Here is a 22,619-nt window from a genome sequence, read left to right as displayed (position 1 = left end):
ATAAGTTGCAAACAATTATATATTTTTTATAACCAATTAATCTGTGTTCGTTCAATGCCAGTTTCATTTAAATCGCATATCACGATAACATGATATTTTAGATACAATTTGAGTTATTTATCAAATATAAAATTGACTAATTTAACACAAGTTGAACGATCCAAATTTTACAAATTTTTAATAGAATTATTTAAAGATTTCAATATCATTTTTCAAACTCGAGTACAAAAATCTTAGAGATAGTGACGGACCAACAGGGATATTTGGCACTAATTATTAGAGAATCGAACAGTAATATTAAATCAATGTTATACTCTACATTATGATTATCCGGAATGTTAAATTATATCGATTTGAAGTTTTCGTTGTAATCATCACAAGCAATACTTTTTAATAATTAAAATTTAAATATTGTCAAGTATTACTAAGTATTGTATGTGGAATACCATTACAGAAACCTTTGTGTATGTATACATACATATATATATATATGTATGTATGTATACATATATATATATAACATGGTATAAACCTTATATATATTGTGATATATACCTTATTATAACACTAATAATACCTAAGAAGGACATATTTTAGAGTATGGATCAATAATCGTGTATAAACCGATCAATGAGGAAATCATACCAAGTATACCCACTGTACCCGGAGTAAATCTCACATGACCTAATGCCGTTAATGGAATAAATAAGTCGCATCCGTTCTTAATGGTGTCCAATACTACTGTCTTATGAAGTTTCAGATAGAATGGAATATAATGCCGTTTGAGTATATTGCGACTTTGCATTCGCGAGTACATCTGCTCATGTTCGAAAATTTTAAAAATCTCGTAAATGTCTCTCAATAAATTCATAATAATGCTCACTAGCCAATATCTATTCGCAACTCTATTCCATTTTGTTAAATTCACTTTCATGATCCCCATTCTGCCTACCCAGATAAAATGATCTGCTAGTAAATACAAGGCATTCATTAGCTTTGCCATAGTTAATGTTATCTTCACTATCAGCTCGGAATATTTTGTCATTTCCACAGCTTGATATAAACTGTCCAAGCATCTTCCAAGGCGGAGTACTAAAAAAAAAAAAAGAAATACTGAGTATTACAAATTTATTGACTAAAAGCTGTTTTAGACAAGAAAGAGAAAATTACATACATCTTCGAAATGAACTGAAAGTAAATTCCAAACTCTTCAAAATTTCTACTTGTTTTGTACAATGTGAATTCTTCACATAGTACGAAGAAGCACGACATCCGTACTGCAGCAGTCTGCAAAACATAAAATTCACAGTATTTTTGTTATTATAAATTTTATAATTATTCTAATTATTATAAATCATACGTACCGTATTAATCTGTCCCTCCCCGCGGTTTGATTGTTCAATCTTATCACGATATCCATAATTGTTGCCGGAAAGGATAAACAAATTGCTTAAACTCACGGTTGATGAATAAACAGAATCAAGTAGAAACGGAGTGACACGTTAATCCTAATGAATATTGTCTGCTACCTTCCGAATTTCAATTAGCAAAATTCAAATACGTTATCACCAAGCGGGCTTAAAACGTTATCTTTTTGCGTTTTTTGCAAATGCTGTAACTTTTGCGCATTACTATTATTTGCCGGTCAAAGTTATTATATCGGAATGTGTACTTTGGAAGAAATTGTGCGGAGAATGATTTACACCATTGGACCAATGAAAACAATAAGCATCGGGCTCTTTAATCTAGTCACGATGCACAAATACCTAGACACGATGAGTGAAAATATCGGAGCTGGAACGCATTATCATATCGCAGTCTGTACTCGCCAATGGCGCTTCGGTATGTTCCGCTTTCAACCGGCGCCACTTTCAAACGTCATTTACAATGTGTTTTATAGTCTTGCATCGCTCGATTTAAATATACGATAAAGATTTTGACTTACACACAGAAGAGTATATTTTTTTAAATACAAAGCGACTTTGCGCTTTAGTAAATATAATATTCATATAATACTCCTGCACTGCATTTACTCTCGATTTTGAATGGAACTTACTTTGGAACTGACAAAGGATAAACATCTTATAGTTTCTCGCAAACAATGTAATAATGCCATACACACAGATTCTTTCAGCTACAATAGTACATCACAATTATGTACGCGAGGTTATACAGTCACGAATGACGAAGAAACTGCAATGTTAAATATCGCTTAAAAATAACGAAACATAGCATATTAACGTACTACTAAATCGCACAGATCTTTTATCTCGTTAGGAGCGCAAAACTTTGGTTACAGCGAATTTGGTTGGACGTACTAGCGGAAATTAAAATGTTACAGTTAATTAATCTCAATAAAATATTTATAGGTTTAACTAATCCATGTCAATTGTCGCATTATTTGATAAAATACATGTCGGACAATCGATGAAACAGCCTATACTATGATTTTTTTCCTCCTATACACAGGTAACAATGTGTACAACCCTGAAAATCAATTCAAAGTGATTTTCCTCGTACGGCAGCGATACTGAAACGTAAAGTGCGGTACGACGTCTGCGAATTTACTATGGCAACAATATTTCGTCTCACTAAAAGATAATCATAGTACCGTTCTAATGTATCAATACTCTAAAATAAATATCAACTCTTAGCACATGCGTACTAGTACATTCAATCTAATTCGCCTACTATTTATAATTCTTACAACGAAATTAGCATATGAGATGACGTGTAAAATTAATATATGAGATTACGTGTAAAATGTAGTATTGTATATAGTCGAATGTATATTATGAGTAGATTTACATTGCACGCAGTTAAGACATGTACGTAGAACGAAGGATTTCGGTGGTACGACAGGAGAAGTAAAAACGAGATATATAGAACTACGATGATTATGACAAGTGACGGCGAATTAAGCGATTGTATGCGTATTTCACGGCCCAACGCGCTCGTCCTTTATGTCGCAGCCCTGGCGTGAGGAGAATCACGTTCACTAAAGAAATTTAAAGTGACATATTATGGTACAATCTATCTAAAAAGGTTTTATATTGCATACTCTTATCAACATGAATGTATTTCAAATAATTCAGTTACCTAAGATGTAAAGCAGAAGCAAATTGTTGACCGTGTTGGTGACCCATGCTAAGAGGAAAAGACAGACGATCGTCGTGCAGTAGTACTGTGAGCAAGAAATAAGGGAACCCACGTCACAGACACAAATGATTCAATTCTGTCTATGCTTAGAGATCAAAAATAGAAGTAGCACTTACGATATTAGGACGATCAAGCCGAATTCTCGCGGCTGATGTCCATATACTCTCAATCTGTGCCATAGTGGCTGAGAGGCTCTGACAGATCTCGATTAGTTTCTTTTCCTTCTGTCCCGTCCAACTCTGCGCGTTGCAAAACAGCGAGGTCAAAATCGGCACAAGATAATCGACAAGAGCCAATATCAACAGGCTTATGGATATTATTGCCAGCAAAGACGGTTCTAGAATCCATATTATACTGTAATAAGCAAAAACATTACTGTGTACATGTACATAAGGAAACAACGAGATCACAGTGTGTAGAGCACAACAACACAAATAATACAAGACTCACAGCAGCAGCGGATAGACGATGAGTGTTCGAAGAAAACAACTTGTAGAAAAAGCCATCCTACTTACCAGAATATCGTTGTTACAGATCCAAGGATCAACCCTGGATACCACCTGCGTTCCCATAGTAAAACGGAATACAAGGGGAGTATCACTTCCCGCCAGCATTCCATCCTGCGCTTTAGCTGCTTCATGTGTTTCTCCTGCGGAGAGGAAGAGAAAGAAAACGCGTTTATCAGCGGTCGAAATCGAGTTTTTCATCGATTTTTCCTATCTCGCGTGTGCACGCACAAAGTGCAGAGATGCATCAGCCGACAAAGCGACTCTTTCGCGCGCACGTCCGTCCGTTGGCGAATTCACGATCGAAAGTCGATCGCCACGGGCTGACGCGGGATCGCCGGCCGACGTTGCTTGTGCGATGAATAAAGTAAAAAGCTTGGTCTCACCTGTTCCGCCGTCCCATTGTCCGTCATCGTGTCGGGTGTCTTGTGTTGATCGGCGACGTTCGAACTCGCTTCGGCGACGGCCGGTTGTTTGGGCGGTAAGGAGCCGGTAGGCACCGAAGATGTGCGTCTCGATTCGACACTTGAATTAGCGGTAGTCGCGGGGAAAAGTAAAGCACGATATTCGGTGATGCTCAGCACTGTTTAATCGCGCACTGTCATCCCCCGGAGACGTGCGCCTTCGTCGCGAGATAGAGAGAGAGAGAGAGAAAGAAAGAAAGAGAGAGATGGACACACACAGACGATCGAGTTCCTTCGAATTCGCGACGGTGATGCCGTTGCGAGTCGTGCGCTTTCGCGAGGTGAGAAGAAAAAAACGCACAAGCGCGGAACGTCAGAGCGATGCCGAGTAGAGGGGATGTGGGGTGGCGGTGGTGGTAGTGATGGTGGTGCCGGTGGAGGAATCGACTTCTGGCTTCGAGAGTGCGCTCAGGTACACCTCTGGCACGCGATTGGCTCGTCAGTTCAAAATGTTGGTTACTGCGGGCAATGCTGTCGTGCCGTTGATGTTGTGGTGACGTTAAACCAAGTTTTTCCTACCTGTCCATTCTGCGCGCTGTTTGCTCAAAAATTCGGGGGGGAAAAAAAGAAAAGCGCGTGGCTGCGCGCCCCAGACACGGCCAAGAGGTATACGGTTCGGAGTTCACGTCGCCCAGATTATGGCTACCGTCGCCGTGAGTTCTGTAAGTATCATCCGGTGTGTGTTGCGGAGGGTAGGGACGGTGCTCGCTCGCGCATATATATATATATATATATATATATTCCCGCGTTCTCTCTCGTTGTCTTGCACGCACGTCGTGACGACGAAGACGGCGACGAGACCACCACAGCACCACCACGTTCCTTTTGTTTACGTTTCGCGGTGTCCCTCAGCACGCGACTTTGCGCGCGCCAGGAAGTGTCGCGCGCCGAGGACGAGAAAGACCGACCGGGCGATACGTCAAAAATTCACTATGTGCGCGTGTTCTTGCAGATTTCGAATGTTGAGAATCTGTCGCCACAGATCATCCGCCGGGTGGCCAAGGAGATGGCAGAGTTGGCCGCCCATCCACCCGAGGGCATCCGCGTCATTATGAACGAAGCAGACGTCACCGACATTCAAGCTGTCATTGAGGGCCCCTGTAAGGATCGATGGTCTCTCTTCTCTTTTCCCTCGTCCTCCCTTGCTCCTCGTATCTTGTCTCGGCCGATCTTACTGACAACGATTGATATTTCGAGATAATGCAGCCCTTATCGCAATTGTAACATAACCTAACCTAACCTAACCCATATACTTATGTGTCGAGTGTACACACACATATATACACTTGTGCACGTTCCGTTGTGCACTTGTTCTTGTCAATAACGGTCTGTTTTGACGCGCGCACACGTGTGTGAGTATATAGTGTGTATATAGTATTGTGAGTATATGTTCCCGAAACGTCAAGAAGTTATCTCTCTGTTTTTTTGTACTAAGTTGGACAAATTGTGAAATTGCAGGCTGTAGTTACTTTTTCATTCAAAGTATATATTATATGTAGTTTTTATTTTAATTGTTAAAATCAATCTAAAGTCAATATGGTCTGAATGATGTCTCTCTTTGGATAATAGCGGGGACTCCATACACTGGTGGTTTCTTTAGAGTTAAATTGGCCCTTGGAAAGGATTTCCCACAAGGACCACCTAAGGCTTACTTCCTCACAAAGATTTTCCACCCAAATGTAGCGAAAAATGGCGAGATTTGCGTTAATACATTGAAGAAGGATTGGAAACCAGATCTTGGAATACAACATATATTATTGGTGAGTGGTTATAAATGTGTTCATGTATGATATATCGCAAATTCTTATTTTTCAATAGCTGTATTCAGAAGACATGAGCGATTAATAAGTGGTCAGTGATTATTGGCCTTTACTGTTAGATCCCTAAATTTAGACCAATTATGTTGATAGATTACTCAACTATTGTACAACCGTTCTATTTTCTTAATGCAACCATTATTCTTCGCTTTTAGACTGTCAAATGTCTACTAATAGTGCCAAATCCAGAATCTGCTTTAAATGAGGAGGCTGGCAAATTACTTCTAGAAAGCCACGATGAATATGCGGAAAGAGCGAAAATGATGACAGAGATACATGCACAGGTAACATCTCGTTTCAATTATTTATCAGAATAGTTTCAGTTACAAAATAGTGTCAGTTATGGTGTTTATATGAAATTATATTTCTTTTTCAGGGAGGTGGTAAAGGCAGCAAAGCTGGTCTAGAGAGCTGCGCCTCCACGGAAGCCGCAGGACCTCTTCCAAAGAAGCACGCGGGTGATAAGAAATTAACGGCGGAAAAGAAAAAAATGTTAAAAGATAAGAAGAGAACGCTGAAAAGACTATAAAGAAGATCGATAATATATTATATTCATCTGTCTTTTGTAATTTAAAAACACTGGTGTGGTAATGTTGCCTCGTGTTGTACACACAATTATTGCATAGTAAAATTTTATTATCTAAACTTGACTGATCTTATTACTAAGTATTTAGAGAATTTAATATTTCTAGCGAATAAAAAAAAAATGAAAGAAGGGAAGACTCGATCTCCTAACATTGTATGAAAAAATGAGTACAATTCTGTAGTGATCTCTACAATCGCCGGCTGAATTGGCAGACACTCGGCCTTCTGTATGCTATCTACTAGCAAATATTTTTACATATGTACAAAATGATATAATACGATTATTTAAGTAAAATAAAGAAAATTTCTGCGCAGAATATGTTTCGTGTTTGTCGAGTTTGCTCTTATTAACAGTTCTATGGACAGTTACATCACTTACTAGCCCATTTTTACATTTTTTTTGTCAACTGTGTCTTTAAACGGAATATCTCGAAGGAAGAATTCTTTTCATGTTCGTCAAGAGCTCTTTTTTTTTTTTAGGTAGGTAATAAAACTGTTTGCCTTCTTTTAAGAATAATTCTTTTTATTAAGAGAATTTGTTGTCAGCTTTTCTCTTCAGTCTTGCACCACTTGATTGCAATTTGTACGCTGCATGAATAAAAATTTACACATTTCTTTATACACATGTCTCACGCATGATGCGCGTTAAAGTATACCATTAGTATCGGACTACCTAATATAGTATGTCACAGCCTTAAATCCGCTATAAGCTATGAGATACGCATAGTGGTCTAATTTACGCTAAATGAAAACAATCCACCGAACACAAGTTACAAAAGTATCTTTGTATTATCATTACTCGTATTCCTAGTACCAACCGCCGTCGACGTCGTTAATAGTAAATTAACTCTAAAGCTGGGCGCGATAAATCAATTTTTGATAATTGATACAGCGTTGAGAGAATAAATTAGATTAAGGGCTTAGAAGCACATTCTGTACTTTGATAAACAACAACTTTTCTAGATGAATCTCACTGTATTTTTCATCTGATGATCACACACGCACGATAGAATACATACAAATCCTCTTACAGTCTTTACATCATAGATTTGTTTCTTTTTATCCTTCTTACTCATATCATAAAAAAATTTATGATTATCTACGAGTGATGCTTAAGTTCTTTTTCGTAAAATTTAGTTGTTATGCACACATTTCCGGAGGAGTCGTCAAAAATAAAAACTAATTCAATTAAATGAGAAACTCTCTTTATAATATCTTACTAGATTTCTTTTTTTTTTAGTATATAGAGATAGTATTATATTTATACTACATAAGTTTATGAAAATAAGGACAACACAGTGTATTGTGTTAAGTCAAATGAGAACAAGTTCTTAATTAAGAATGAAGAGTTTTTTTTGTGGTGGTTGTTACTTTACTTCCTTCACGTAAGCTTCCAGTTCTGCATCTAACTCCTCGGCAGTAGGCGTTTTCGTCACTTGCCGAGCACCTCCTCGACCTCCTCGTCGAGGGCCACCACGACCTGCAATTTCATAAAGAAAAATTATGATAACATAAAATAGAAAAAAAATTGTAGTTATTCATATCTACTTTTGGTCATCACAATGCCTTTGAATTTGTTACTTTATATATTAACGAATAATTGAGATACAATAAATTTATTCTTTTACGTTATATATTATGCTGTTAAGTATCTTTTATAATGTAAACTATACATTAAACTTAATTGCAGCGTCCTTTAAAAAAAAAAAAAAGTTTCAAACAAAATAATAAGACATAATTTTTTGTATTATAAAAAGTATCTGAATGTGTTTTACAAGAATCTATGTTTCTACATTCCTCTCATAACATTTTTTAAATACAGGATATTAACAGAATGCTCATAATATATTTTGAAGTAAAATATGCATTTAACAAAATATAGCCGATAATAATTACCTCTAATGGATCCTGCGCCACGATTTCCTCTAAAACGGGTCTGAGGTCTCTGTATGTAATTAGCACCGCTAAGTCTGGGGCCGCTACGAGGAGAGGTGATTGGCAATTCACTTGTAGCAACCTGTATATTCATTTCACGACCTGCCGATGTACATAACATATTGGAATAATAGACGTATAATATTCGTGGTAATTATACTGCATTAATAACTTCTGCGACTTTACTTTCTTCAAATGTTGTAACTGTGTCAAATATAGACAGAATTTCATAATTATGAAAGGTGCAGGTGAAAATAGGATATAATTGCTAAAAAATTCAAGTATATATATACCATCTAAGGGTACTCCATGATATTGTTTCATCGCTTTGATAGCATCTGCCCGTCTTTCAAATATGACATCTGCAGAGCCTAAAGATCGGCCCGACCTATCATAATGTACAGCTGCCGACTTTAAAGGTCCAAATTCACTGAATAATTCCTAAAAAAATATTGTTACCGAGTCATTCCCTTATATCAAACTTTCCACATGGAGGTAGCAAATAAGGTCTACCTAGAATTTGCATAATAGCATAATAAAACATTTGCATAATTTGCATAATAAAACGTGTACATAGAGAAACTAACTAACCACATGTTTAATACACGAAGAATGTAATATATCTTTGAACAAAACTAATACCTGTATGTCTGAGTCTGAAACGCCGAAATCCAGATTTGATACCAGAAGTTTGGTCGTTCCTGCATTGCCTATTGCACCACGACCAATTTTTTTCACACCATCAAACATATCATGTTTCCACGCACTGTTTACATCACCCTGTATAGTAAAACATAAGTTATTGAAAGCTATTGTATTTTTAACAAGTAACAGGTTTTCATTTTTGTTGTTTATGTATGTGTAAATCTCTAATTCTAAAGAGATCTTGATGTTGAAAGACAGCAAATTCAGTTTTGTATCTACAATATTTTTTCGTAGTATATCAATATAATCAATATAACAAACATATATTTCCCCTTAAATCATTATATCTTAAACATAACTTATTTACTTTTTCCTTTATTGACTACAAAAGGATTTATTTCTAGATTTATTCAAGGATAATCTTTCCAAAAATTATATCAGCCATCAACACAAACTATACCAGCCGAACCATAGCAGATATTGGCTTTGACTAGTACAGCAGTTTTTATGCGTTATCCTTTGTCCACAACCTTGTTTTAAGACATAAGCAGTAAGTAAATTACTAACCACAGTCGTTTGTTAGAAGAATAATCAACATGGTTACAGTTTACATTTTAAAACAAGGTTGCAGATAAGGATTTATATTTTGAATATTTAAAATAAAAAAGATAAATATTTGAATTTAATGGAATTAATAATAATGGAATAAGTAATGGAATTAAACGGAAAAAGAAAGAAGAGGAGAGAAGATAAAAGGTAAGAAAAAAGAAGCATAAAAAATATAGTTAAACAGAATATCCTTAAGAGCTAAACTGTCCTATTTCATTGAAAGTACAAAAAGCTTTATATTCTTAGTTATATTGTATAAAACTCTGTGCTAAAAATGAATGAATATATGTTGTAGAAAAGAAGAAAATAAAAAACTATAAGAAAATATATAGAAATATGTATACATACTATTGAAACAATTTTCACGAAAAGTTGGCCCAATTTCTCAAATTAATGCAACAAACGATCTTAATCCTCATTACATTTTACTTAAATATCTATTCATCAAGACAAATATTCATACTCTAGGGGAGAAAAGATAAGGAAAATACTTGAAAAATATAATGAAACCAACAGTAATTTGAATGAACCGTCTTGAATATGGAAGATACTTTTTTTGTCACAGAGATAACACACGGAACGCAAAAATATGCACGCACGTACGTGTGCACGCTCACTCACACATGCGTCTAACGTTTTTGCGTGCGTGTGTACATATGCATAGAAGGCGAGCGCGTGCGCGCATACGCATATCACTTAACGAAAATGCGCGTCGAAACGACGGATGAAAATTATCAGAGGTGCGTGACGACACCGTGATGGTCTTACCCTTGTGTATGGTAGGGAAGCGCGCGTGATACCACCGCGGCTACGACCTCGCATGACACCTCCGCCAGGTCTTTGGGCCCTGCGTGTCCCACGACGAGGCGAGCTGCCGGCGCCTCTACCGCGTCTACCACCGCCGCCGCCCCGTGCACGGGCGCCTTTGGTCTGCTTGATAATGTCGTCCAGACTCATCTCTATTTTGTCTACCATCTTCATTTGTGCGACTCGAAACGGAAACTTGCAATTATCTACGCGCGCAGGTAACGCGACGAGGTAAACCAACCTCACACACCACTTTACGTTGGATCACGATGGCGGAGAACAAGGACGAGAAACAGCAGCGCAGAGCAGTCTGGGTATCCGATGAAAGAATTGCGTCGTAATGGCGGATTCACGCTGCGCGCGACGATCTGAGGCAGCCCAATAAGAGATCTCGTTTTTTCTAGAATTCTTAGCTGGTGACACTCACTTAACATTTTCTCTAGAAACCCTAGAAACTCTCTATGCGATAGCCGATTGGTACATCGAGTAAACTTGTACGACGCATGTATGGGAGAATTCACACCTTGACAGGAAAGCAGAAAAGCAAAAGCCAATCGGAACTCGTGCTGGTAATAAACTAGATAAAATAGATAAAGCAGAAACTGTCGACTATTAACGCGAGTTCTGATTGGCTTTCTGCTTTTTTTTTGTTAGGTGTGAATTCTTTTTAAGTCTGTTCTACAATACTTATATCGGAGTCGTATATCGGAAAGCAGCCGATGACCCAATGACAGAATTAATTTTTCGAAAAAGAATTCTATTCATTAGACTATCAGCTGCGATCCAACATCTGATTCCTACATACGACGTATTGTAGAGCAGGTCTAAATATTGATATTCATTTCGTTTACACAGTTGGTGTTATTGGAAGTTACACGTTACGAATGGCTATTCGTTCATCGTGCGTGTCTAAATTTCGTATATGACACACGTCGGTTACGAGAACGGAGTATGAGCAGTAGACGCGTTACACGTGTCGGATGCTGCGGTTGTGATAGATTGTAGATGTGATAAGTTATAGATATTGTTCTACAAAAATATATTTTAAATTACGTTTGATAAACGCACGAGGTAAGAGACTTTAAATTGCAAAAAGTATAATATTTCTCTTTGTGAAAAAAGTGTATAGTTTAAAATTTGTTTTCATTCTCTCGCAGATGAAAGTCTTCCTACTTGTTACTTTATTTTTTATTCAAGATTTTGTGGAATCCACTGAAATTGATTTAAAGCATTTAAAATGTTTAGGTATGTGAAAATGAGTAATAATAATAGTCTTAAATATTTAAATCATATGGACTTATTTACTAGTATTTATATAAACACCATCATTTGCATTTTATAGTTTGCAGAGCAACTATGAACGAAGTGGAGGCTAAAGTGTCTAAAATAAATCCAAAAATATTAGTTGAAGTGGGTAATTACAAAATGGATGCTCAGGGAAATCAAATATACAAAAAGGTGAACAAATATACTTATTTAAACGATGAATTTTATTACTACTAAATTTATTAAGCATTGTTTAATTATCTTGTATGCTTCCATGTATATTGTCTTTGAAATTAATAGAATTGGAAATTTGATATTTATAGATTCCACTAATTAAATCAGAAGTACATATTTCGGATATGTTGGATGATATCTGCCAGAAGATGAATGACTATGTAAGAGCAACTAAAAAGTACAACAAAAAATTAACAATCTTCAATCTCATGACACCGGAAGGCACTATGAATCCTCAAATGTCTAAAGTAGACATAATTCACGATGGTGATTTAAACAAGTCTCTTGAGTATAATGTAAGTATTACTTGTTACATTTTGTATATATTTAATTTGCTGTTACTAATTTGTTCTACTATTTACAGTGTAATACGATAATAGAAGAATTTGAAGATGATATAATAAAATTATATGTGAATGATTTAGAAAATAGGAAAGAGAAGCTTTGTACAGAGATTTCAAATATTTGCGAGAATTATCCCGAAGATGACGACAATGATGATGATAATAATATTGACAGTTTATTTAAAAATAAAAGTGAACTGTAATATCATTCAAGAGAATTCTTAAATACATGGATGGATGTTATTCATTTTCACTGATAAGCTGAAAACAGAAAGTTTCAAACATGTTAATTATTGTACTATGTAATTTTTGTTAGAGTAAAAATATATATATATGATCTATTTGATATATATAAGATATTCTAAACATTCCAATTGTGTTTGTAAGAAATTTTGCAAGTTGTATACATGTTTGTTATGTATGTCAATATTAAATATTTTATAAAACAGATGTAAAAGATAATATATAAAAAAATTAATATAATGTAATATAAAAAAGTCTAGTTATATTAACATAAAAAGATTTATTGTCTTAAAACTTTAATATACAAAATAATATATTCAAGAAAGTACTATAACATTTAGATATTAATAACTATATTTATATATGTGTGTTTGCTATTGTGCATATAGCTTTTATTATAAATTTATCATCGAACATACTATAACATTCGAGATTGTTGAAATATTTAAGATTTTCCAACAACTTTCGAATTCGAATAATATTTAAAGCAATTTGAATTGATACAGTTGAAAAGTTTGCTTGAAAATTTTGGAAACAAAGATTTGAAAATAGGTAAGTCCATTATTAACGTGAGATTTCAAAGATCTTACTTTCCTTCGCTACGAAATGATACTTCATTATATTTTGTTTGTAAACTGATGTCCGACGTTAGACAAATATCCTCAATGTGTTGTCCGCACCACCAGATACTATCAGCCTAGGATGCGACCAGTCACAACACAGGACTTTATCTTCGTGTCCCGTGAGGTCGAATAATGGTGTTTTGGGACTGGAAAGCAAATCGTAAATGTAATGTAAATATCATAAATACGTAACGAGATACACAAAAGATAAACACGCCATCACTGATCTCATACCAGAACGGTTCTCGAACTATCGATCATACAACTGTTGTTACATTCAACGAAACTTTGTGAAGATGAAATGTTTTTACATTAACATATATTGCACAAAAATAAGAAAAATTACCAAAAAATCTCATAAGTATTAATAAGATTTATGTATGCATTCACATACAAATATATCTTCTCTGAAGTTAATAATTTACGCTTTAATGTGAAAATATAAAAATATCAACATTTGTTCCGTAGCTCCTCGCATTTTTGGTATAGCTTGAAAATGATTAATCCATGCGTGATATAATGTAATTAACCTTCTGGTATCCCAAAGTTTGACAATGCCATCATAGGCTCCTGAGATGAAGAGATGCTCATTCATAGACGACCAGCGCACGCATTGCACCCATTGTGTGTGAGAGATGTATAAAGTTTTCATAACTATACCCTCTGAAACACACAACTAGTTTATTATTTAATTAAATACAAATTTTTAATTAAAATTTTCGAGATTTTCATGGAACTTAATAAAAATCTAGCTTAATTTCATTGAAGCAATTGAAAGTCAGGAGAATAAAAAAATCAAAGTTATGTAAATCTTCTGCTCTAATATAAAACAAAAAAAAATCAATACTAATGGTATCCCGTAGGGGAAATTTACAGATCGATTTTGTGAACGAAAAGTTAGAATCTCCGAAAAATGTAGGGTAAAGAGCCATTAAAATACCTGAAGATCTTGGATCATATAATCTCACGTGCTTATCCGCAGAGGCAGTTATCACAGCATGTGCTAATGGAGAATAGTCAACGTCGAAGTAGGTTTTTTCGCCGACGAATTCACATTTAATGCTACCCAGTTCCGAATCCCAGATTTTCAAAGTGTGGTCCCACGATGACGTGATGATCTCAGTTTTGTCGGACCACCTAACTCCGCTAATCGCGTCTTTATGTCCTTTCATCGTACACATGGAAACCTGCATTGAATATAATTATATACTGAGATCGATTGTTCTCCTCGTATAATTATTTTTTACGGTATACAGTGTAATATGTTCACCGATTACCAAAAACTTTATATCTTATAAAGATATTAAATGATCTTTGAAATGTTATATATTTGAGCGAAACGGTTGTGTAAAAATTATTTTCATGTTTATGTTCTGTAAATATTGCAAAGCTTCAATTCAGTCTACGTACTCGTGTTTTACCGTCCTCCATTTTTGCTCTTTTTGGCGAGGATTCTCCGTTCCTCTGTTCATCCTGAATAGCTTACAAGTTCAAAAAAGAAAATTTTATTGATGCATCCATATTTATATTGTTTTTCGTAATTAAAGAATAATTTTTTATTTTGGCAATGGTATTGTTTCATAAATTAAGATATTTACATGTCGACCAAATTTTAAGCGTTGTATCCCAGCTACCAGTTGCCATTAACGTTGTATCATGATTCACACTGACTGCCTCCAAACTCTTTTCATGTCCTCTGCAAATGTGCATTCGTTCTACTGAATTCTTTACTATATCCCAGTCCCATATTACGACTGTTTTATCCTGTGATGCACTGTCATAAAATATAGATACATAATTATCAGCTACTTTTGATTAACTATATAATATGCTAGACATATTATTATTTGAAGTTACCTGACAAAGGAAGCGTTATAGTCGCTGACAGATATCCATGCTACTGCTTTGATAGGAGATGCATGTCCAGGAATCACAAGGCGATGCTTACCTGTTGATGTCCAAATATGCAGAGTGTTGTCATAACAGCCAGTTAAAATCCTGAATTGAATAATTTGCAATATTATATATTTTAATTAACACATATATGTATAGAATTGAACAAAATAAAGTTAAACTTTATCATTATTTTGTCTATAAAGTTATAAAAATTTAATTTACAGAAATTTTATTAAAAAATTATCTCAGTGATTATTTATAATATAATTATATATAATACAGAATATACTTTATAAAAAGATAAACTTTATTCTTTTAATTTTTATAATCATAATCAGTACCAACCATTTATTACAAACAGCAACAGTTGACACCCAGTCATCATGTATCAGGCAATCCTGAGGCTCTGGTGTGACATACTTTTCTACATATTCCACATCTATTAATTCCTCGATGGAAACTCCTGTTTCCACAATATGTTCCCTTAGAGAAGTGCGCAAAAGTTGGGAAGATATCAAGAAATTAAAGTTCACTTCATTCTGAATGTTCTTCGACTCTGTGAATCAACCGTTTGGCCTATGAGAAAATTATCAAAATGATGATCACCTAAAATATTTGTTATAACTTGAATTTGATGTCAAAATCCAGATTCAAGTACTACAGTATTTGAGTTTAAATTGTGCAAATATCTAGATATTCAAATATTCAACATTCAAATCAGAATAAAGGTCAAAATTCAGGATTTGTGAATTCAAATAGCAACAAGAATACTGATTCAGAAAAAGATATGAAGACAGTATGAAATTTTGTCGAAATTCTTACTTACCCTTCAGAAGTTTGTTAACAATAGTGTTTAATTCGCTAGCGTCTATTGAAACATCCACCGATAAGGGATAATCAGGCACAGCATATCTGAAATTCCATCAAATCAAAATATAACCTCCGTGAAAGTATGACGGCAAGAAAAAAAATTAAAATCTCACTGTTGCAGTTTAGTGATAAGACGAATTTGTATTTGGTTATTTGTGCTCGCCATCGTAAAGTTTATTTATTTCCGCACAAATTCTATGTCATATTCACTTGCGCTAATACACGGATCATCGCAACATGTCATAACTACGATGTAATGCAAAATTCGCAGCTGTCTCTGTTGGTCTGTTCTTTTTAGCTGAACTGAGAATGCACTAGTTCAACAAATTTAGGGAGAATTCACACCTTGACAAAAAAGCAAAAAGTAAAAAAGCAGCAGCCAATTAGAACTCGCGCTGGTAGTCGACAGTTTTCACTTTAAATTACGTTCGGGAATCTATACTGTGTGTATACCATTAGACACCAGCTATTCTGAAATACCCAGGCTAAATTCAGAAAACATCATCACTCTTTGGTATGCTTTCGTTTGTTACAATCAGTAAGCTAAAGGATTTCATTGTGATTTATTCGAATTAGTGATTCTGAAAGATAACGTTATTTCTGCGAAACAACAGTATTGTATAGTGATGCAGAAAAGATGGAAATGATTTCAATTTATGGCGAAGCTGGAAGGAACACAGTACAAGCCTCTTGATTGTACGCAGAAAGATACCCTGAGAGAAATTATCCTTCTCGGCAAAGTTTTAGCCGTATAGTTTAATTATTGTAAAACAAGGAGTATTAAATCATCGAAAAGAAAACGATCAAGCCTGTTACTGGAGATGTCGACATTTTTGTATTGGTTAAGGTCAATACAATCGATCCTACTAAGAGTTGTTGAAAAATTGAACGTTCTTCGAACATTTCTAAATCAAGCGTACATTGAATATCGCAACGTCGTAGGTTTCATCCGTTCCACATTACTTTGTATCAGGAACTTCATAGCAGCGATTTCGAGAATCATGTTGCTTTTTACACATGGGCATCGCAGCAAGTACAAAGGAATAGAAATTTTGTTTAAGATGTTCTCTTCACTGATGAAGCTATTTTTACCAACCACGGACAACTGAATACATATAATATGCATTACTGGTGCATTGAAAACCTGAAATGACTTCAACAAGTCGAACATCAGCATTCATGGGATGTAAATGTATGGTGTGAGATCCTTGATGATAGCATTATTGGACCATTTTTTATCGATAACATTTTAAATGGTAACAAATATGCTAATTTTTTAACTAACGATTTATCCGATTTACTGGAAAACGTTTCTTTATTGCAAAGAGATAGAATATTTTTTCAACATAACAGTTGCCTAGCACACAAATGTATTAATAGCTCGCCAAGTATTAGACCAAACATTTCCGCAACACTGGATCGATCATGGTGCAGATATCTGATGGCCTACACGTTTGCCGGACCTTACAATTCTACATTTTTTTCTTTGGGTGCAATAAAATCAGAAGTTTACAATATTCCCATAACACCGGAAGATACGAGAGAACAGATTAGAACCACATATAATAGTGAGAAAGTCATAAGGAGAGCCAGAAAATCATCATTCATTACTTGTTTACAGAAATTGATTGAAGTTAATGGACATCATTTTGAATATTCGTTAGAATAAATTTTCTTTTATCAACCATTCTGTCATCATTATTTCACTATTTACATCAATTGCTTAAGGGGTCATCCCGTCATCCCGTGTGACGGTTTCAAAAAATCGATTTTTTTTGCATAAATCTAATCTAGAGCATGCATAGAATATACTGGCAAAGGATTTTTTAACTGGTGCCCATGATTTTTCGAAAACGGTTCAATGAATTTAAATAAAATTTTAATGGTAGATTCAGTATATGTGTGGCTATCGTGCGAACTAGAATTTTTAAAAAATATTGAACCGTTTTCTGTCCGCATAAAAAAATAGTCGCAAAAAATCATGCTATTTTGAGTTATAACTTTTAAAAGCATGCGAAAAATTGAATTTTTAATATTTTCAAAAAATTCTAGTTCTCACGATAGCCATTCACCTATAGATTAAAATGCAATTTGATTTTTTGATTTCCGATAAACCAGTCTGCCGGAATCGTGGGCACCGTTTATCTGCTTTTTTTTTACATGGGTGCCATTCCAGTGATGTAACTCGCCATCGACGCCATATTTTTAAATAAAAAAATTTACACATATAGTTTAAGATGTAATAAATATGTAGTAACAATTTGGAAGCTCTGTATTTTTTCATTTCGCCGCAAAAAAATGCTAAAAACACCTTAAAAAAACGGTCGTCACACAGGATGACCCCCTTAACTTGTATGAATTTCTCACACTCCAGATCACGTGAAAATCATGGTGTCATATGTCATTGGATTCGTCTTGACTTCGGCTATCATGTAATCATGATAAAAATATGTCGTTTCATTTAAAAAAAACTTCGATGATTTTGAAATCTCGAAATATATGTCTGAAAAAAATTGTTCGTCTATCGTAATATTTGCTTCTCTGAACCAACTATTATATTTATGTATATATTATCCTCTGATATTTTTTCCTGTCCTAAAAACAAACGAGATATTTCAGATGCTCGAGTTTGGTGGGATCCACTCTGTATAATCCGAAATTAAAAAGCTCATAACAATATCCAATGAGAAAGTAGACTGCTTTAAATTTAAAATAGAAATTTTAATTAAAATTTTAAAAGTAGGTTCTATGTTACATCCGGCGCAGAAATTGCAGGATTGAATTAAATACAGTTTATTCGTCATTTGTAATTATAAAAAAGATATAAAGAACAATTTTGTACCTTATTCGCTTGCACATTAAAAAACATTGATAGCCACATTGATTTCCATAAATTGTTTCACAGCTTCAAACTAGGGTGCTATTCTGCATACGTTTACTGACAATTGTCGATAAATACGTATGAAATATCACCTGTTTGAATAACAGTAGGCCGTTCAGAGTGAGCTTACATACTAAATTGCGCGCAAACATAGATTATTTAAAGTTAGACGTAATATATATTACGTCTAAATATATATATGTACATTTCTTAATGCTCGCATTTGTCAGTTGGTCTCGTTAGTTTTCTACTAGAAGCTCAATTTTAATGTATTAAATTTCAATATTTAAATGTCAGTGATCACGATTCCACCTCCAAATGGTCGCGTCGTCGCACACGCACAATAATACAGAACCGTCCCGGCTCAAACTGGTCTGGCGTATGGGTGCGGTGCAACGTGGATGCTGGAGGGAGCAGCAGCGCGCTTGGCCAGGCTCGTCCACGTCCAAGTCCCAGACGTAAGTACGGCCGACCTGATTCCCTAGAGCTATCGTTCGCTGCCAAAAGTCCATGGAGAAGCGAATGAACCAGATGTCGCATTCCTTGAATTCGAAACGATGCAACATCGTCGCACTGGTCTCGCCATTACGCAGCTGCGAGTCCTCGAGCCTGCCCGGTTTCCAGCAAACGATGCAATTCTCGCAGGACTTGCTCAAGATGAAGTCGCCGTACCACTTGACGCAGTCGACGTAATTGCGGTGGACGTCGCGCGTGGTAAAGTCGGGGAAGTGTTGGAGAATCGAGTCGAAGGGTCTGCCATTGCGGCTGGGGTTGCAGTAGTACGACTGCTTGATCGCCTCCTGCATGTCCGCCCTGTCCAGAGACCAGAGCTTCAGTGCATGATCCATGCCGCACGAGATAATTCGCATGCCTCGCATGTCGAAATCGGCGCTCAGCACTTCGTCCCGGTGGCCCTCCACGCCGCCGAAAATCGCGATGCACACATCCGTCTTGATGTTCCACAGCCGGAGAGCGTGGTCCTTGGACGCGGATAACAGTATATTCGGGTCGCACGGGTGAATCTTCAGCTCGTTGATCGCGTGCCCGTGACCAATGTAGTGCTTGATGCAGGTCATCGTCACGGGGCTGATGATGCGAATAACGCCGCGGGAGCCCGCCACAGCCAACAGCGGCTTCCCCGTATCATCGTACGTCCATGTACACGTGTAGAAGTTCTCTTCCGCGTCGGGGTCAGCGTAACATTGTCGCAGTCGTATGTTTCCGCCCTCCGGGCACTCGTAAATGCTCACGCGGTTACTGCCCACGCAGGCGAATATCAACGGCTCACCCTCCTTCAAGTGATGGTTAAATTGCACTCCGAACAACGGTTGCCCGTGATCCTCCTTCACGTTGCAACAATACTTATACAGCGGCTTGTCCGTGGAGGGCTTGTACTTGGTGGCCGTTTTGCTCCTGCGACGACCCTTCCGGCGGTAACGGGCGCTGCGTGTGGGCGTATCACTGCGATGAGTGCCAGCGGTTGAATTGCTGCCGATACTACATTCGGTCTGGTCGCTGTCGTTCTCGCTGTCTTCCTGGCTGGAGGCGTACGTTTGGGACTTGTTGTTCGCCTTCTTCATCTTGACGCTGATTTGATATGAATATATTTTTACTCTGACGATAGTATTATATAGAAAAAGTTTATTATTTAACATATAACATAAATGTCCAAAAGACATTCGAATATTTTTGGGACGTTCCTAAGATATCTATAAGAACATTTATATTATATGGATAATGAAAGAATAAATCATGTATATTATGAAAGCCTCAAATATCTATAAGTTATATATGTTTTCTTACTTCAGTGTCATGATTATCACCAAAATAATTTTTTAATATTATTTATTTCTTTTTCCACAATGGAAAGCCTTTTTGTCAAATGTATCACAATTTGGATATTATATCTTATTATACCTTAGTTATGTTGCGCCACCGTTCCAATAACTGGTATACCGCAGCTTAGTCCAAATTGACCTTCAGTTATATTCAAAATTCTGTCTCCCAAGTGAACACATGCTTGTATGTTCTGGAATAAAGCAATGTGGACTTTTAAATACATAAACTATGATATAGCTAAAAAATTATTAACATAATTTTCAATATGTAAACTTACAGAAACATTAGCAGACAAGAAACGAATATTGTACTTGTGACAGAGTTCCTTCAACTTATGGATCAGTCCCATAATATTAGACATTCCATTACAATTTACAAGGCAAGTTATACTGGCGTTTATATAATACTCATCTATTATATTTATGTTAGTTTCTATCTTAAAATTAAAAAAATACTCATAATTAAATTAGAAGTAGACTAAAAAAACCTTTTATTTTAACAATACTTTACATGAAATATTGTTTATATAAAATAAAAATATAAAATAAAAATATTTATCACCTCTGACAAGGTATGTGTCAGTCTTGAATCAAAAGCAAAAATCATAAAATCTATGGAGATGTTTATCCTTGCTTTTATAACATCCGCAATAGATTCGCACCGATGTACAGATATACACCATTTTTTTTCTTTTGCACTTTGATGTAAACCATTTGATATTTTTTCACATAAATTTGATGGTCCTATTATCTGAAAAAATTTGTTGTACAATAGACTTGAATAAAGACAGCTATTGATATATTAATTATTGTTTTTTCCTATATACATTCGATTCTTGTGAGAAAAAAAATATATATATCTAGAGTACAATATTATTTCTAATTTTGATACGTTAATATCAATTAATATCAATTTATATAATCCTTTAAGTGATTGCTATATATTATATACTTATATTTTGTAATTAAATTTTAATTTTATAGCAAACTCTCAGCTGTACATATTAATCCTTCAAGTGGTAAAATAATAGGGTCATTTGTGTTCGGCTCATTTTAAGAAGTGCTAGTGCTTCTCAAAGCAAAATTATTAAAAATAAAATACTTAGCAATTTATTAACAAAACAGCTATGGTTTTCAAATAGAAGGGTAAAAAAAGTTTCTATCATTTTTGGAAATTTTTTCGAGTAATTCAAGAGAAAAAAATTAAAGAAGAAAATAATCCTGGTTGTCATTCCAAAGGTAGTAAAAATACATTGCATCGAAGGCATTATATACTGACGCATAATAAAAGCTATTATATATATAAAAATTAATTGAATGTACAAATATAGCATAGATATTTTGTTTGTGAAGATAATGTAATTACAATATTTAATAAAATATGTTGGGTATTTAATTGGTTAAAGTATTTAAGATTCTGATAACTTCATATGTAGCATCGTTAATTGTGTAGCTAATAGTAATAAAAATAACGAAAAGTAAATGTGTATGCGCTTTTTATTAATTATATTTACCGGAAATAGATCTTATAATAATCTTTTTAAGAAATACTTGAAAAATTAAAATGATGGTATGTAAACAAATCTACATTAGCAAATTGCATATCAAAAATAACTCTGCTTTCTTCAGAAACTCGTGGAAGACTGTAGAATGTAAAAAATATCTTTAACTGCTATAAACATACCATAAAAGCAACCAAACAACCACTTCTTCGTACTGTGCCACTCTTGAAGATCTCAGCCATGCCAACTATGACCGCCAACATGCACTTGAATATTCCAGACAGAACGCCGCAACGCCTCCGCGTACTAACGGCTTTTGTGTACAGTAGCTGCATTCAGAAGACATAACGGTTGAGTGTTTTGTAAGGTACATCTGATTGGTAAATGTTAAAATA

At 35.2% G+C, this 22,619-nt stretch overlaps 7 protein-coding genes and 1 long non-coding RNA gene across 8 annotated transcripts; 3 read left to right on the top strand and 5 right to left on the bottom strand.

Moving 5' to 3' along the window:
• Window position 1: 1 nt before the first annotated feature.
• Window positions 2-1,614, bottom strand: LOC106748803 (peroxisomal membrane protein 11B). The gene is made up of 3 exons (XM_014627668.1): window positions 1,365-1,614; window positions 1,175-1,287; window positions 2-1,092 (listed from the first exon to the last, which is right to left on the bottom strand). Exons 1-3 carry the CDS (start codon window positions 1,418-1,420, stop codon window positions 578-580), a joined length of 684 nt encoding a protein of 227 aa, XP_014483154.1. The 5' UTR covers window positions 1,421-1,614; the 3' UTR covers window positions 2-577.
• Window positions 1,615-1,716: 102 nt separating this feature from the next.
• Window positions 1,717-4,414, bottom strand: LOC106748805 (ADP-ribosylation factor-like protein 6-interacting protein 1). Its single transcript, XM_014627671.1, has 5 exons — window positions 4,052-4,414; window positions 3,675-3,808; window positions 3,276-3,513; window positions 3,100-3,184; window positions 1,717-2,998 (listed from the first exon to the last, which is right to left on the bottom strand). Exons 1-5 carry the CDS (start codon window positions 4,076-4,078, stop codon window positions 2,898-2,900), a joined length of 585 nt encoding a protein of 194 aa, XP_014483157.1. The 5' UTR covers window positions 4,079-4,414; the 3' UTR covers window positions 1,717-2,897.
• Window positions 4,415-4,569: 155 nt separating this feature from the next.
• Window positions 4,570-6,848, top strand: LOC106748804 (ubiquitin-conjugating enzyme E2 S). Its single transcript, XM_014627670.1, has 5 exons — window positions 4,570-4,791; window positions 5,082-5,229; window positions 5,699-5,889; window positions 6,102-6,230; window positions 6,323-6,848. The coding sequence occupies exons 1-5, from the start codon at window positions 4,768-4,770 to the stop codon at window positions 6,473-6,475; spliced, it is 645 nt and encodes a 214-aa protein (XP_014483156.1). The 5' UTR covers window positions 4,570-4,767; the 3' UTR covers window positions 6,476-6,848.
• Window positions 6,849-7,486: 638 nt separating this feature from the next.
• On the bottom strand, window positions 7,487-10,841 carry LOC106748787 (THO complex subunit 4). The gene is made up of 5 exons (XM_014627651.1): window positions 10,489-10,841; window positions 9,109-9,246; window positions 8,760-8,907; window positions 8,428-8,568; window positions 7,487-8,011 (listed from the first exon to the last, which is right to left on the bottom strand). The coding sequence occupies exons 1-5, from the start codon at window positions 10,699-10,701 to the stop codon at window positions 7,899-7,901; spliced, it is 753 nt and encodes a 250-aa protein (XP_014483137.1). The 5' UTR covers window positions 10,702-10,841; the 3' UTR covers window positions 7,487-7,898.
• A 378-nt stretch (window positions 10,842-11,219) lies between these two features.
• On the top strand, window positions 11,220-12,717 carry LOC106748792 (protein canopy homolog 1). The gene is made up of 5 exons (XM_014627655.1): window positions 11,220-11,598; window positions 11,685-11,772; window positions 11,870-11,985; window positions 12,117-12,323; window positions 12,392-12,717. The coding sequence occupies exons 2-5, from the start codon at window positions 11,685-11,687 to the stop codon at window positions 12,572-12,574; spliced, it is 594 nt and encodes a 197-aa protein (XP_014483141.1). The 5' UTR covers window positions 11,220-11,598; the 3' UTR covers window positions 12,575-12,717.
• Window positions 12,718-12,930: 213 nt separating this feature from the next.
• LOC106748789 (ribosome biogenesis protein WDR12 homolog) lies at window positions 12,931-16,275 on the bottom strand. Its single transcript, XM_014627653.1, has 9 exons — window positions 16,117-16,275; window positions 15,960-16,045; window positions 15,479-15,689; window positions 15,095-15,235; window positions 14,836-15,011; window positions 14,648-14,718; window positions 14,178-14,424; window positions 13,768-13,900; window positions 12,931-13,383 (listed from the first exon to the last, which is right to left on the bottom strand). Exons 1-9 carry the CDS (start codon window positions 16,167-16,169, stop codon window positions 13,263-13,265), a joined length of 1,239 nt encoding a protein of 412 aa, XP_014483139.1. The 5' UTR covers window positions 16,170-16,275; the 3' UTR covers window positions 12,931-13,262.
• A 195-nt stretch (window positions 16,276-16,470) lies between these two features.
• LOC106748824 lies at window positions 16,471-17,690 on the top strand. Its single transcript, XR_001374788.1, has 2 exons — window positions 16,471-16,850; window positions 16,946-17,690. It is a non-coding gene; the product is annotated as an uncharacterized LOC106748824 (long non-coding RNA).
• Window positions 17,691-17,773: 83 nt separating this feature from the next.
• On the bottom strand, window positions 17,774-22,522 carry LOC106748823 (polycomb protein EED-like). The gene is made up of 3 exons (XM_014627702.1): window positions 22,407-22,522; window positions 20,802-20,913; window positions 17,774-20,471 (listed from the first exon to the last, which is right to left on the bottom strand). Exon 3 carries the CDS (start codon window positions 20,462-20,464, stop codon window positions 19,178-19,180), a length of 1,287 nt encoding a protein of 428 aa, XP_014483188.1. The 5' UTR covers window positions 20,465-20,471; window positions 20,802-20,913; window positions 22,407-22,522; the 3' UTR covers window positions 17,774-19,177.
• Between the last annotated feature and the right edge of the window lie 97 nt (window positions 22,523-22,619).

This window comes from Dinoponera quadriceps, unplaced genomic scaffold (assembly GCF_001313825.1).
Source record: "Dinoponera quadriceps isolate SergipeBrazil2010 unplaced genomic scaffold, ASM131382v1 scaffold3207, whole genome shotgun sequence".
Lineage (NCBI taxonomy): Eukaryota > Metazoa > Arthropoda > Insecta > Hymenoptera > Formicidae > Dinoponera > Dinoponera quadriceps.
Note: the sequence above shows the minus strand (reverse complement) of the source record. Positions and strands in the feature narration are given on the sequence as shown.